The sequence below is a fragment of the Pinus tabuliformis genome, chromosome 4_2 (genome assembly GCF_031772625.1).
Source record: "Pinus tabuliformis cultivar Carrire ecotype Pingquan chromosome 4_2, CPIR1, whole genome shotgun sequence".
Taxonomy (NCBI): domain Eukaryota; kingdom Viridiplantae; phylum Streptophyta; class Pinopsida; order Pinales; family Pinaceae; genus Pinus; species Pinus tabuliformis.
The window spans coordinates 570,542,965-570,558,915 of NC_142304.1; the positions used below are offsets into that span (position 1 = coordinate 570,542,965).

The 15,951-nt window shown below is 37.4% G+C and overlaps 1 protein-coding gene across 1 annotated transcript; it reads right to left on the reverse strand.

Moving 5' to 3' along the window:
* Window positions 1–560: 560 nt before the first annotated feature.
* LOC149170588 (uncharacterized) lies at window positions 561–1,316 on the reverse strand. The gene is made up of 2 exons (XM_089425641.1): window positions 1,049–1,316; window positions 561–946 (listed from the first exon to the last, which is right to left on the reverse strand). Exons 1-2 carry the CDS (start codon window positions 1,314–1,316, stop codon window positions 561–563), a joined length of 654 nt encoding a protein of 217 aa, XP_089281767.1.
* Between the last annotated feature and the right edge of the window lie 14,635 nt (window positions 1,317–15,951).

Genomic DNA, 15,951 nt, shown 5'->3' on the forward strand with positions numbered 1-15,951 from the left:
TATGCAAAGTTGTCATAACTTTGAGGTCTCATACTAAATCTATCAATTTTTTTGTTATGCACCATTTCATAATTCAAATTTAGGTTCTTTAGAATTTGCTCCTCTCCCTGATCTACTTTCCAGTCATCCGCACCCCACTTCTCTACTAGAATTGATTCTCTAGTTAAGTTCACTACTCTGTTCCATATTGTTACTGTGTTTTTAGATTTGTCTTGGAAAACTCTGCGGTTCCTTTCTTTCCATACCATCCAAATCACGAAACCGGTAATGAGATCCCAGGTCTTTCGGATTACTTTACATTGAAATTTTTCTTTCTGCCATTGGAAAATCACTTCATTTGTTTCTCTCGGAGACCTCTCAGGTTTCTGGAATAATTTCCCGATTTCCATCCATAGGTCCCTGGCATAAACACACTTGATTAACAGGTGTTCTTGAGTTTCCACTTCCTTATTACACAAATAGCATTTTGAAGGCCCACTGAAACCTTTCTTTTGTAGTTTATCCCACGTCAGTATCTTTTCCTTAGCTACTAACCATGCGAAAAGGGTAATTTTCGGCCACTAGTTTTTGCCCCAGATGACCTTCCAGTCTTGGTTTTCTTCAGTGGTTCCCTGATGGTCTGCTAGATAGTATGCCTCCTTGACCGTAAAGGATCCTTTCATTGATTTCCCCCATCTGAGGATATCCCTACCCGTTCGCGCTTTTACTTTCCTGGACTCTACCTCTTCCATGAACGCTTCCTGTTGTTCTTGATTTATCTCAATGCTCCATTCCTCTGGTGTTGTCCATTTCTGCCATATTCCATCCAGTTCATTTTCTTTCCAATAATCTTTGACGTATATACGGTTGTCTCCTATCTTATCCTGTATGTTCTGGATTTTTTGTATTCTGCACATTTTCCCCCTTTGTTGCCAATTCTCGTCCCAGAATTTGGCCTCCCCTCCTCCTCTAATTTCCCAAAAAACGTTCTTATCTACTATATCTCAATTTTGACGGGCTAGATCCCAGATTGCCGAGCCCTTCGAGGTTTCCTGCTTTCGCTAAATACTCTCCGTAGTATCTGGCATATTGTACTTGTGCCTCCATAGTTTCTTCCATAGGTCGTTGCCCCCTCTCAGCCATCGCCACCAAAGTTTTGCACCGAGCACCTTGTTGAGTTTGTCCAGATCACGCAGACCCAATCCTACCTCCTCCTTTCGTTTCGTCAGATGTTTCCATGATACTAAGGCCCACTTCTTCTGTTGGGACGAACCTCCCCATATGAACTTCCTCAGGATTTCTCTGATCTTAGTGCAAACCCCTTGAGGCACTGCCATAATCGATAGTGGATATATGGGGATTGCCTGCAGCACTGATTTCACTAGTACAATCCTTCCAGCAATGTTTAAGGTTCTGAAGGCCCAGTTAGCCACTCTATTTTTTAATTTCTCTAGGACTCCTTGCCAGTTTTTCTGTCTTTTAGAGTTGAAGTCCAATATGTTTCCCAAGTATTTGGTTTGGAGCTTCCCTTGCTTAAAACCTAGCATCCTGGTCAAGTGGCTTTTAACTGACTCTATGGTATTGAATATAAAGGTGCAGGATTTTTCCTTATTGATTTCCATCCCAGATACTTCCACAAATAAGTCCAAGACCTTCTTCAGATTTCTCACTTCTTTTACGGTTGGTTCCCCAAATAACATGATATCATCAACGAATTGCTGATGGGTTATTGGCAATTCATTACCCCATAGTCTTAGCCCTTTGATATTATTTGTTGCTCTTTCTTTTTTAAGAAATCTACCCAGACCTTCTGCTGCAAGAATAAAGAGGATAGGAGATAGGGGATCGCCTTGTCTTATTCCTCTAGAAGCCTTAAAGGTTTTCGAGGGGGTTCCATTGACTAATATTGAGAAGTTTGGAGTTGATATAAGACTGTGAACCCACTTTATCCACCTATTCCCAAAACCGAAACTTCCCAAAATTTCTTCCAAGTATTGCCAATTGATTCTATCATAAGCTTTCGACAAGTCTAATTAAATCATCATTCCTTTCTGCTTCTTTGCCTTCAGATAATGGATTACTTCTTGAGTGACCACTAGACCATCTAGAATTTGTCTACCTTCTATGAAACCAGTTTGTTCAGGAGATATCAGACTATCTAACAGGGGTTTCAGTCTTTTGGCCATCAGAGATGCAATTATTTTGTAGATAACATTACATAGGGCAATGGGTCTAAATCCCTTAGCATCCTCTGAATTATCGTTTTTAGGAATCAAAGTGAAAAAAGTGGAGTTAAGAGCTGGCCATACCTTTTGGTTTATACAAGATTCTTCTATCAAATCCAGAATTTCCTTTCCCATAAAGTGCCAGCCCGGTTGATAGAAATCGACCATAAAGCCATCCAGTCCTGGCGTTGTTCCCTTCTTCATGCTCATCACTACTTCCTCCACCTCTTCCAAACTAGCTGCTCTCATTAGGGCTCTATTCTGGTCTTCAGTTACAACCCTTGGAATTGCCGTGCAAACTTCCTTTATAGCTTCAGACCTGTCTATTTGAGGTTCAGTCAATATTCCTTTGTGATATTCCATCAACACTTTTTCAATCCCTTCTTGATCAACAATCCTCTCTCCACTCTCGTTTTTGATAGAAAATATTATGTTCCTTTGCCTGTGTTGTACCATTGCTTGATGAAAAAATCTAGTGTTCCTTTCACCCTCCCTGAGCCATTTTATTCTAGATTTCTATCTCCATAAGACTTCTTCCTGCTTTCTCCTCTCCTCCAGTTTTCCTAAAATTATCCCTTCTTTTCTGCTGCTTTCCTCTGTTCTCCCTTCATTTATTATCCTTTGTTGCAAAGCTTCCATTTCTTCTTCCAGCTTCTGCTTTTCCTCCATGATATTTCCAAATTCTTCCTTGTTCCATTTCTTTATCCTTCCTTTTAGTTCCTTAAGTTTAAGTTGGAAGGTATGCATTTTTCCTTTTCCCTGTACTGTGCTTTGCGACCACCATTCTTCCATTTTTTCTAAGAATTCCGGGTGTCTAAGCCAAAAAGCTTCAAATCTGAAGGGCTTCTTGCCAAGATTAGCCTTAATATCCACTTCTAGTCTGATTGGCCAGTGATCAGAGCCAAGAGATGGCATGATCTTTGCTTCTATGAATACATATATGTTCATAATTGTTTCTGATACTAAGAACCGATCTAATCTGGGTGCTATCTGATTCTTTCCCCCTCTCCTATTGTTCCATGTGTAGACTCCATTGATAGTTGGTAAATCAACCAGCCTCAGACCATCTATCATATCATTGAACATTTCCATATATTGGTCTGTTTTCCTTATACCTCCCTTTTTCTCTTTTAGGGACCGGATTACATTGAAATCCCCTCCTACAATCCATGCTGTCTCCGGGTGTAGTCTTCGAGTTGCTTGCAAATTTTTAATGAAGTTTTCTCTGTCTCCCGGAGTATGAGGTCCATACACCCCTGAGATGATAACCCTTTCCTTCGTCCCCGCTATTCTTCCCATGCCTGTAAGGATTCTGGTCATACTGGTCCAACTCTAAAAAATTATCTCGTTTGGGTTCCAGAATATTGCAATGCCTCCCGCTGAACCGATTTCATCCTGTCCCATGACTTCGTATTGGAATTTACTATTTTTGATTATTCCTTCCATCTGTTGCATGGTGATATTTGTCTCTTGTAGGATTATGATGCTTGGCCTGTCTTTTTTTAGTTTCTCTTTCATATATCTCTGCTTACCCTTACTATTCAGATCCCTAATATTCCAGCTAATAATAATCATTTTAAACTCTTGGAGGAGTGGAAAAATACCTCGGACAGAGGTATCACTTTACCTGAGTTTATCAATATTTCGCCAACTATTTGAATTGTTTCATTCATTATTTTCCTCCCTCTTTTCCTGCTGCTTTTGCCAGCCCCGCCTATTCCAATCTGACCTTTTTCCTGTTCTCCTGATGTGGTATCCTGTTTTTCCATATTCTCCCCATTCCTTTCTTTATATTTTTGAAAAGTCTCCTTATATAGTTGTTTTTGGCTGTCTGGTATGAATCTTTCATCCAAGTTTTTCCATTCCTGAATTAGTTGTCTCATAATTCTTTCTTCCTCTGCCTCGTTTTCTTTCTGACTTTCCATCTCCATTTGGGATTGGTCCATTAGTATTTCAATCTTTTCAGTTGTTTGCCTTTCATTCATTTCTCTTGTTCCTGTATCGTTTTCTCTGGCTTCCTTGATTATTTCCATGGGTTCATTTTCTGGATCTTCTTCCTCTACCACTTTGTCCTCGCCCTCTTCACTATTTTCCTGGAGGATTTTGAACTTGTTTTTACTTTCAATGCTCAGTGATTCCGTTTGTGTCTGCGCTCTTATTCCTTCTTTACCTGCTTTCTTCTTTCTGGTAACCTGTTGGAAACCCTTGTCTGTCTCCTCGGTTCTCTCTGCTTCCCTTTGCTGTTCTTCTCTTTTCCTTGTGTATTCTTCCTCCTTGTTTAAAGGGAATTGTCTATATAGGTGACCATACTCATGACATCTTCTGCATCTGAAGGGGATATGCTCATAATCTAATGGTTATTGCCAAACTTCATCATGATATTCTAGTTCTATGAATTCCGACATAGGTTCAGCTATATTCATGTATACACACAATCTTGCGTAAGATGTATACTTACCTTTCTTCGTTGCTTCCGCTACCTTGACAAAGGCACCGATCATATTACCTATCCCTTCCATAATCTCAGGGTCCCAAAATTCCACTGGTAATCCAAACAATCTGACCCAGATCGGGGCTTCCAGCATCTTTTCATTGTCAGGATTGTATCTTTCTTCCCAGTATTTCATGAACAGTCCTGCGTTGTTCATGAAATATGGCCCTTCCTCAAAAACCCTTTCTTTATCCCCCAGATTCGCAAATATTGCTGTAAAAAACCCTTTTGCTCCCAGTTTTAACTCTACATGCCCTTTTGGTCTCCACCTTTGGTAAATCCACCTATATAGTTCTTTTTCGGTAGGCCAATACCCTACGAACTTGCAGATCAGTGCATGATCTTTCATATAATTGTTGTACTCCTCCAACTTGTTGTTGGGTATGACGTATCTGGGTTTCTTTTGTGCCCTAGGTAAGAACTTTCCTTCGGTCTTCATTTTCCACAACTTGCCCATCACTGGTGCTTCTTTATTATTCACCCTGGCCTCATTCTGGATGCCGCTGCCGCTTGCCTCTCCTGCAACTATGTTTTTATAGGAGGGGATCTCTCCCCTCCCTTGTCGGTTTTCCATTTTTGCCCTCAGCACCAGCTGCTTGAGAAATTTATGCTCCTGCGCGGGGTTTCTTGTTATTCCCACCGCTCCACCCCGACTTTCCCTACTCTTTTCCCCTGCGCTCGCTTCTTCCAGCGCTCCCTGCTATTTCACCTACAAACCCTAGCCCGTCGATCGCCTAGTTTCCATTCGCCGTTGCTACCCCCGGAAATAAATTTAAACTTTTGATTTGTGTATACTAATATGAATATTTTACAATATTCCATGAAGGTCCCTACCATCCACCTAATAAGTAGTAATAATTAAATGAAATTTTTGAATCTCCTATTCAAAATTCAATTTAACTAAAATTCAAAAAAGGCATAACTACTTTGAAAATAAATCTAAAATTTTGATTTATGTATATTAGAATATTTAGTGGATGTAAAATCCCTACTATCAACCTAATAATTATTAATATTGAAATTAAAATTCTGGAACCCTATTCCAAAATAGTTAGGCATATCTGAATAATGACAGATAGCACATGGATAAATATCAAAATAATTACCTCATAATATGCCTTATATTGTTGTAAGTTAAAGTTGCAAATTCATGGGGCAGTGCATGAAAAACAACCAAGGCTAAAGCTTATGCCCTCTCAATTAGCCAAGAAAAAGTAGGTAATATCTCTTAATATTTTGAGATACTCCCTCTTTAACTCACATTTGGTGAAGAGCTCCTCTGAGGGAAGAAAATGTTAGAAAGGTATATACATACAAAGCCCTATTGTTTATTGTCCTACTTCGAGTCTCTCTCAAAAAAATTGTATTTTTCTGGGATAAGAGGGCTCATGATTTCTTCTGAAGAGATTGATATGTACTCACTGATGTATTCACTGTGATCAGCACACAAACTTTCTTATAAATACAAAATTCCCATTCTAGTCTAAAAAATAAGAGAGAGAAAACAATTAAAAAATTACTCGATTATAACTTTATTTTAAATGATTTTTATTAATTTTAATGATAAAAAGAATAACTATGAGTTAAGCATATATAAATTTTAATGAACATGTAATGTGATTTTTAACAATCAACATCCTTCATAGTTAAATGGACATTGTTATAATTTAATGGATTACAAATACCATATGTCCAAAAAACCTTGACATTTTCTTAATTGATGAATTTTAATAAAAGGGCATAACTACTTTTAAGATAAATCTCAACTTTTGATTTGTGACTACTACAATGAATGTTCTAGAATATGACATGGAATTTAAATTCTCACCATCTACCTAATAACTAGTGTATGCTTTGTAAACATAGTCAATAAAAAAACTGACATCATGAAATATATATATATATATATATATATATATAATTATAACTTTATTTTAAATTTCCATTATTACATTAGTTATAAGAAAAATTAATATATAATTTAAACATATAAACATTTGAAAAACCACATAGCAAGATTCTTAACCATAGACATTCAACCCAACATTACTTACTAATAGTAGCCTAGATCCATCTTAACTCTCGATCTACCAAGCACCTAGAGATATCAAATCTCTTGATATGAAAAATTCTTTTAGAGCGAAAAGAGATTTGATTGCTTAATACATCAAATTTAAGATGGAACTAGGTTCATTTTCCTTTAATATTTGATTTTGATGGTTTTTTTTTGTTATTATTATTATTATTTTTTGTCTGATTTGACTTAGTCAAAATGTCAAACATTACATTACAAACAATTGCAAATCGATATATGAAGTGGAAAATTTAACTTCCTACTAAGCGATAAGGACTTGCATTAATTTTTGGTGGGTAGTAACCACTACTAAGTTTTCACATTTACATTTTTACTCCTACATCTTAAAGCGTTGAAACAAGGATAAATAGTCGTACGCATACTATTATAGGTATATTTATTTCTGTCTTGTTCCTATTCATTCTGTTTATGAAAATACATGCTTAAATTATTATAAATAGATTATTTACCGAAGAATGATCTATTTTCAAGGATTTTAATTTTAGATGGTTTTACTATGAAGCTTAACAATGAAAAATCATTAGAAAAGTATTTAAAAATTGTGGAAGAAGTAGGATGATATCAATCAATGACCATGGGAGCAGAAGGATGATATGAATTACAGATGACCATGGGAGATTTAGATGAGAAGGTAAATACAAATATGATAAAGTGTAATGTAATTACATGGTCTTAAGAGGAGTAATCTAGGATCATTTTGATCAATAACATGAGCAATATCCATGCCACAATTTGACACAAGACGTGAACCATTGTCTTCCATATTATTCCCATGATTGGATACAAAGGTTGTGAGAGAGAAGTTAATGTACTTGTGAGAACTAAAATAGGAAAAATTATATTTAGGGTAAATTTTTTCCCTTCCTGTATTTTATCTTTTTAAAAATGCCCATATAGAAACAAATATTAGTAGTCACTTTTACTAATTTATGTTTTATTTTGATTCACGAATACTTTTGTAGATAGTGATTTTGTAAGTGGATGGTTATTTTCCTTAAATCCGATTTCCTCATTTATTTGAGGAATGTATTGGTGAGCTCCAGTATTGTAGCAATAATGCTACAACTCCTGGGGCTTCCTGTCTCTTAATTTTATCAACCCGGTAGTTCGTACAAACTTGGAAGCGACGGTGCTATATGCACAAGTACTAGCTCTTGTCACAGCTGTCACTTGGTCAGCTGGCACAAGTCTGCTAGGGCTCAAGCCAACTTCTATAGGCTCTCAGAAGAAGCTTGTTAAATGATGGACGAAAGCTATTCTCAAAGGAAATCTAATTTACTTGACAAAAATGAACTGAAAGCAAATCAAAGCATGTAAACCTAGGAAACCCTAATTTGACTAGTTTAACCTCTATAATGCACAGAATGTGAATGAAACTTCTACCAATGCTGCTATTACCTCTAATAATTGAAAATGCATGGATCTAAGCTACTTGCATCATAAAAGACATGTTTTTGTATTTTTTCTTTAAGTGGATGGAATGATTGTGATTTTGTGCTTATTAGGGTTTGGTTGTGCAGATGGGATGGAGCATGAAGGAAAGCGTGGGAAAGGTTGGGGAGGCTAGGAGAGGTCCCCAGGGATCCTTAGCATCCGTCCACAGAGGTTCCTCATGTTCAGAAGCTCAGAAACCGAGTGAGTGGCCTCCTACAGGATGTCTGCAGGGGATCCTATAGGAAACTCAGAGGTTTCTACAGGAAGTCTACAAATTGCTACAAGATGACCTACCATGGGTGTTTGAAGTGATGGAGGAGTGATGGAATGGTAGGGGGAGATATGTAAGGTAGGAATAAGGCTGGTGATGGCTCAGAAGTGGAGGAATAGGATGGGGAATGAGTGTAGGAAGTAGGTTGGAAGATAGAGGGCTATGTCAAAGAAAGGGCTAGAGAATGAAGTTACGTGAGGAGTGGAGGACTTTGGGAGTTAACAGAACGGAGCAGAGGTTAAGGATGTGGTTGCATGTGTGATCAAGACGAAGGAGGAGGTAATGGAACGAGGGAGAGCAGTGTAAACGAAACAAATGGCTTATGACTGTCACCAAGACAAAGAATCATTAACCAAGGCTATCTGTGCTATGAATTCGATGAACAGCAATCCAAAGCGTGAAGAGAAATGTGCATGCAGCTGTGATGAAGGTGTGTAGTGCAGGTGTGAAGTACATGAAAGAATCTAACATAACCGTGACTGTGTTGCAGCAAGCACAAAGTAAAGAAATGCATATTTTTGTGTTTGGTATAGGCTGCACTCCAATCTCCAAACAGAGATGGCAGTGGAGGCTTTCTCAACCGTTTTCCTTGGAGCTCCTGTGTGTTATCAACCTGCTAATCTAACTGATGCAACTAAAAACATTTCAACCATAAGCTAAACTCACTCAAATTCATAAAGCTAACTCAGCAAACCTGTAATTTCAAATTGCATGGTAAAGCAATGAACTAAAGTGCTGAAACAAAAAGAAATTAACATTACAAAATAGAGGAGGTCTATTGCTCTCTTAAAAACTCAGAATTGGATCAAAAGCTGCCTATCTTTATTGAATAATCATGAATCTAATGACATGCCAAAACTGGCTTACAAGGAGCAAAAACCGAGCTACAACATGACTAACCAAATTGACTAACTAGCTATCCCCAAATTGACTAACTAGCTACACAAAATGACTACCCACTAGCTAACCAAAATGAGGCCCCAAGCCTTCTTATTTATACAATTTGAGGACCCAACAGTCCTCCTAAAAGTTAGGGACTTGGCTGCCCAAGACTTGTAGTTAACAGCAGTCCAACTTGACTTGCTTGGCTGCCCTTGAGCTGATTGATTCGGTGGCCCTTGAACTCCGAGCTGATGGTGGAGAATTCGAGGTAAGGGCCCATAAATGAGGGGGACACCTTCCTACAAATCCTCTAGCTTGTTCCCCCGCGAATTTGGCTACCAAGTGCTCATTAAGACCTTCCATTTTGTCTCCAAGTTGACCAAAAAGGCTACACAAAGCACCCATTAGACTTGTTGGCATAACGACTAACCAAATTCACTCTATTAACACAAATATAATCAAAAACATGCAATAAACAAATGAGAATGGTGGATTAAGTCAAATTAGGAGGTTGGATGAGCCCAAATATTTGTCCATTTTTGGGGCTCATCATGTATATCTCCCAAGGATCCTTAGATTGACTTCATTATTGTGCAGCTTAAGCTTTCATGCAAAATAAAGTGATTTCATGTTCTACTATTTTTTCTTTGTAATTTCGGCAAAAATGAGGCTACATCATGGTCATTTCCAAGAATAGCATTTAATAGTGCCTTGAGAGCGTACCCGATCATCATCTATCCAAGACCCTATGGACCTTTCATGTTCTAGTATTATTCCCCTTGGTAGTTCTCTATTTAAAAAACAAAAATGTGTTTCAATTAGGCTTTTAGTTGTCTTTTGTATTATTATGTAAAAAGTAGAATGCATTGGGTTTCAACCAACACTATGAATTAATCAATTAACTTGGAATGGAATTGAGATGGAGAAAATTCTTGTAAATATCCATGGAATCAAATCATTTGGAACCTAATATTTAACAATTGTGTTTATTATTTGTTAAAAAAATTCAGAAATTTGTTTTTAAATCTATCATACATGTCAAAAATGTAGCAAATGAAAGGGTGTCGGTAACAATTCACTTGGGACAATAGACCATGTACTTGTTGTTAAAGGATTGTTTCATTTGAGATAAAGTAGTGATGTTATCCCAAGGTATAGCCTGTTGGGTGTGGAGCCTGATTATCTTTTGTATTCAAAGGTATCGCTGCATTGGACCCCAGTTCGAAATGGGACGGCAACGCCGCATGTAAAATATTCACTACAGGGGGGTCTAGGGGGTGGCTGTGACATTTTGGGAGCCCCCCTGGCAGAGGGATCAGGGGCAGCACCCTCGAAGTTACGAATAGATGTAAAATTTCCTTGTAAAATGTTGTAATTTCATAGTCAATCTTGGCCATTCATTAGGGGAGATATGACAGTAGAAGTTATGTTTAATATAGGGTTTTTTGTCCTAGAAGGCAACCCCTCACTATATATGAGGGAATTGTATTGCGTCTATGGATATTTGTATTCTGAGTGAGGAAGAGAGAGGAGATTGAGAGTGAAGAGGGAGTTACAGTGGATTTGCTATTATATCTCTTTAGTTTGCTGGATAATATAAAAAGAAGGACTGGCTGTTTCTCTGTCGACCTAGCCCAAACTGGGTGAACCACGTATCTCTGTGTCTCTCTTGTTTTATACATTTTCCATGTTTATATTTCTACAATATTTTGTGTTCCATTTCTTTGTAATATATAATTTTCTAACAACTGGTACCAGAGCCGAAGGCCTATTTGGCTAATAAACTCGCAGGAGAGAAGGGTTCCTAGTTCAAGTGGGAGCAATGGCGAAATATGGTAGGTTTAGGGTCGAAAAATTCAACGGCCAAGACTACCAACTGTGGAAGATGCAGATGGAAGATTATTTGTACCATAGAGATCTGTACCAACCATTGAGCAGAAAGACAAAGAAGTTGATGACTATGATAGATAGAGAATGGGATATTCTCGACATAAAAGCACCTGGAACAATGCAGTTGTGCCTAGTGGCATCGGTAGTGTTTAATATTTCAAATGAAACGACAACAGAGGGTTTAATGTCAACATTGGCCAAACTATATGAAAAACCCTCGGCCTCAAATAAGGTATTTCTTATGAAGTGTTTATTTAATATGAAGAAGTCACAAGGTGGATCTATTACTGATCATTTAAATGAATTTAATACAGTTACCAATAAGTTAAGTTCTGTAGGGGTAACTTTTTATGATGAAGTTAGGGCTCTTTTATTTTTGTGCTCATTGCTAGAAAGTTGGAATGGTTTAGTTATGGCCATTAGTAACTCTGTCTCTGGATCTAGTACTTTAAAGTTTGATGATGTTGTCCGTGCAATCCTTAGCGAGGAAATGCGATGGAAAAACTCTAGTGAGACATCAGGTAATGCTTTGATTGCAAAGACTATGGGAAGAAAAACGGAAAGAGGGAAGAGCCCTAGATATTGGAGTAAGTCAAGAAGAGGCAGATCCAAGTCCAGATTAGGGATAGTGTGCTGGAAATGTGCGAAGAAAAAACACCTGAAGAAATACTGCAAGTCTCGAAAGGGAAAAGAAGGAGACACATAGTAAGAAAACAATCATGAAGTAAATGTAACAGGTGATGTGTTGCAAGATTCTTTTATTCTTTCATTAGAAAATATTATTGATGCCTGGGTGGTAGATTCAGGGGCCTCATTCCATGCCACACCTGATAGGAAATATTTTCATGATTATGTTCAAGGAGATTTCGGACATGTTTGATTGGGTGATGATAAACCCTATAAAATCATTAGAATGGGTACAATTTTCGTAAAACAGTAGAATGGAAATCAATGGCTATTGAAGGAGGTAAGGCATGTTCTAGATCTGAAGAAAAATATGATTTCAACACGACAGTTGGGAGGTGAAGGATGCATAGCTAATTTCACAGATAAAACTTGGAAGGTCACTAAAGGATCCCTGGTAATAAAGAAAGGAGGAAAGGTTGGTACATTGTATTTATCCAATGGTATTTCTAATTTTGTTAATGCTTTAACATCTATAGGAGAAGATACGACATTATATCATCATAGGCTCGGGCACATGAGTGAGAAGGGGATGCAGATTCTTCACTCAAGAAATTTGTTGCCAGGTTTGAAGCATGTTGATTTAAAATTCTGTGAGAATTGTGTTTATGGAAAATAGAAGAGAGTCAGATTCCTTAGAGTTGGGAAAGAAAAGAAGAGCGAAAATTATAGCTTGTGCATACAGATGTATGGGGACTTGCTCAAGTATCACCTCTTGGTGGCTCTTGGTATTATGTTACTTTTATTGATGATGCAACCAGAAAAACGTAGATTTATTGTATTCGAAATAAATATGATGTATTTGATACTTTCAAGAAATGGAAAGCTTTGGTTGAAAATGAGACAGGAAATAGGTTGAAGTGTCTCATATTAGACAATGGAGGTGAATATTGCAGCAAAGAGTTTGATAGCTACTGTTCAAAGAATGGAATTCATAGAGAGAAGACAGTTCTAGGAACACCACAAGAAAATGAAGTGTCAGAAAGGATGAACAGGACAATCATGGAGCATGCAAGGTTCATGAGAATGCATGTAGGATTGCCTTTAAAATTTTGGGTAGATGTTGTTGTTTATAAAATAAATAGAGGGCCCTCATGTTCCTTAGATGGTGGTATTCCAGAGTAGGCATGGATAGGTAAAGAGGTAAGCTACTATTTTTTTAAGACTTTTGGTTGTGAAGCCCTTGTCCACATTAATAAAGAAAATAGAACAAAGCTTGAGGCAAAATCAAAGAAATGTACCTTTATTGGATATGGTGTTAATGACTTTGGTTATCACTTTTATGACTTTGAAAAACACAAAATCATTAGAAGCAGAGATGTCATATTGAATGAAAAGGTTTTGTATAAGGATCAGCTGCAGGAAAAGAAACAGGAAAAAGAAAATAGAGAATACACAGTGCTTGATGAGATCACAGGAAAAGTGATGGTGCCTGAAAATCATAATGATCAACAGACAGAACAACAACCACAAGAACAACAAGCACCTCAAACACCTGAAGGTAGTCCTAGAAGATCTACTAGGATAAGTAGACCCCCTGAATGATACTCTCCGTCATTATATTATGTATTGTTTTCTGATTCTGGTGAACCCAAATGATATGAAGAAGCAGTGCAGGTAGAAACCAGGAAGAAGTGGGAGCAATCCATGAAAGAAGAGATGGACTTCTTAGCACATAACCAGACTTGGGAATTAGTGAGGTTGCCTACAGGTAAAACAACATTGCAGAATAAATGGGTTGACAAGTTAAAGGAAGAAGATGGATGTAGAAAAAGGTATAAAGCTAGACTTGTGGTGAAAGGGTTTGCAAAGAAAAAGGGTATAGAATTTGATGAAATATTTTCTCATGTTGTTAAAATGAGTTAAATCAGAACTATTTTAAGTCTAGTAACAGTTGAAGATTTGCATCTTGAGCAGTTAGATGTAAAGACAACCTTTCTCCATGGGGATTTGGAGGAAGAGATATATATGCAACAACCATAAGGATATGAGGTAAAAGGGAAGGAGAAACTAGTTTGCAGTTTGAAGAAGAGCTTGTATGGATTGAAACAGGCTCCAAGGTAGTGGTATCGAAAATTTGACAAGTTTATGTTTCAACAAGGTTATACTAAATGTCACACTGATCATTGTGTTTATCTCAAAAGGAAAAATGATGGTAGGTATATTATATTGTTATTATATGTAGATGACATGCTTGTTGCAGGTTCTAACACGCAGGAAATAAATGTGCTCAAAGGAAAATTGGAAAAATCATTTGCAATGAAGGAGTTGGGTGCTGCAAAACAAATCTTTGGTATGAGAATAACTAGAGACAAGAAGAATCACAAATTAACATTGTCTCAAAGTGAGTACATACAAAAGGTGTTAAAAAGGTTTAATATGCAAAATACAAAACCAATTAGTATACATTTGGCTAGCCATTTCAAATTAAGTAAGGAGGAGTGTCCCAAGCTTCAAGAATAAATGTCTCATATGTCTAAAGTTCCATAGACATCAGCAGTTGGGAGCTTAATATATGCAATGGTTTGCAGGAGGCTAGATATTGCACATGAAGTAGGAGTTATAAGCAGGTACATGAACAATCTAGGAAAAGAATATTGGATGGAGGTGAAGTGGATTCTCAGGTATCTGAGAGGTACCACAAATGAAGCATTATTCTTTGGTGGTTCAAACATTACTCTACAGGGATATGTTGATGTAGATATGGTGGGTGATAGAGATAACAGGAGGAGCATATTAGGGTATGTGTTTACTGTAGGTGGAACAACTATCAGTTAGGTCTCAAAATGTTGGGTCCCTATAATACTAGTGATTACCCCATTAATATTTTAGTTATACCCCTTATTAATATTGTTGTGCCCCTATTGACCCCATATTGTTATTACTGTGCCCCATAGAATCCCTCTATTGTTATTTTTGTGGCTTTATATTATTATTGTTAGGTCGGCTGGATTATATTGTGACTCCTTAGACTCCTATATATAGAAAGGAGGTTTTGTCATTTGAATCATCCAAGAATTGTTCATTTATGTAATGTAAAGGAGGTTTCCCCCTCGAAGAGGCTGAATTCTAAGGTGTTGATCTATCTTTTCTATCTTTTCTTGAGCTGGTTTCATAACATTTGGTATTAGAGGTTTGGATTCTAGGGTTTCGCTGCTCCAAACAGGTCATCGTGGAATTTTCGCTATAACGTTTTTTCTGCGACGTTTCAGAAGTTGCAAAAATAACCCATTTGAGAAGAAATCACGTTGAACCTCGGGTCTGAGTTTCAGATCTTTTCGTGCTATATTTGTGGAGATATGATCTGAGCAAGTTGGTCTTTTCGCAGACTCCTGAATTACATTCCAAACAGGTGACCTAGGGAAAATCGTCATAACTTTATCTCTGGGGATTGGATTGAAATTTCATAAGAAGGTACAGAAAGAGGACGGACTGTAGTTTCTTTTATGAATTTTTCAGATCCAAAGGTCGAAACAGTGACTCGTGGCACGTCGTACAAGTTCGCTCTACTGAACTAGTCTATAATCAAGTCACTGTCGGCGACTTCGCATAACTCTTCCTTGGAGAAACCAATTTGGGTCAGACTTGTGGCATTGGAAAGAGGAAACAAAGGGATACTTCAGGCCACAAATTTAGAACTAGATGATGGGAAAGTACAGAGATATGTCAGAGGCAATATCGAGCTCCTACAAAGTGAAAAAAGGTGTGCAGATTTTCTTAAATTTTTGCTTAAGCTTGGTTTGAAAATTTGTTTTGAAGGAATTCAAAGGGCATAATAGAGCATTATTATCGGTAACTGATTCACCGAGGAAAGAATATGCAAACACCTAGTAAGGAACCTGGAAGCTCTAGCATGACCCATGAAGAAGAAGAAGAAATGCTATATGATATATCAAAATTACAAGAACAAGTGCAACAAGTGTCACTTGCACAAAAAGCAATAGAGTCTAAGATGGATGGTTTAAGGAAAGATGTAGAAGCTAAGATGGATGATTTAAGG

Excerpts from the sequence above, each read along its gene's own strand:
- LOC149170588 (XM_089425641.1), bottom strand. The coding sequence starts at position 1,316 with ATGGCAGTGCCTCAAGGGGTTTGCACTAAGATCAGAGAAATCCTGAGG. Across the intron at positions 947-1,048 it reads TATGCCAGATACTACGGAGA|GAGGAGGGGAGGCCAAATTC; the intron begins GTATTTAGCGAA and ends GGGAAATTAGAG.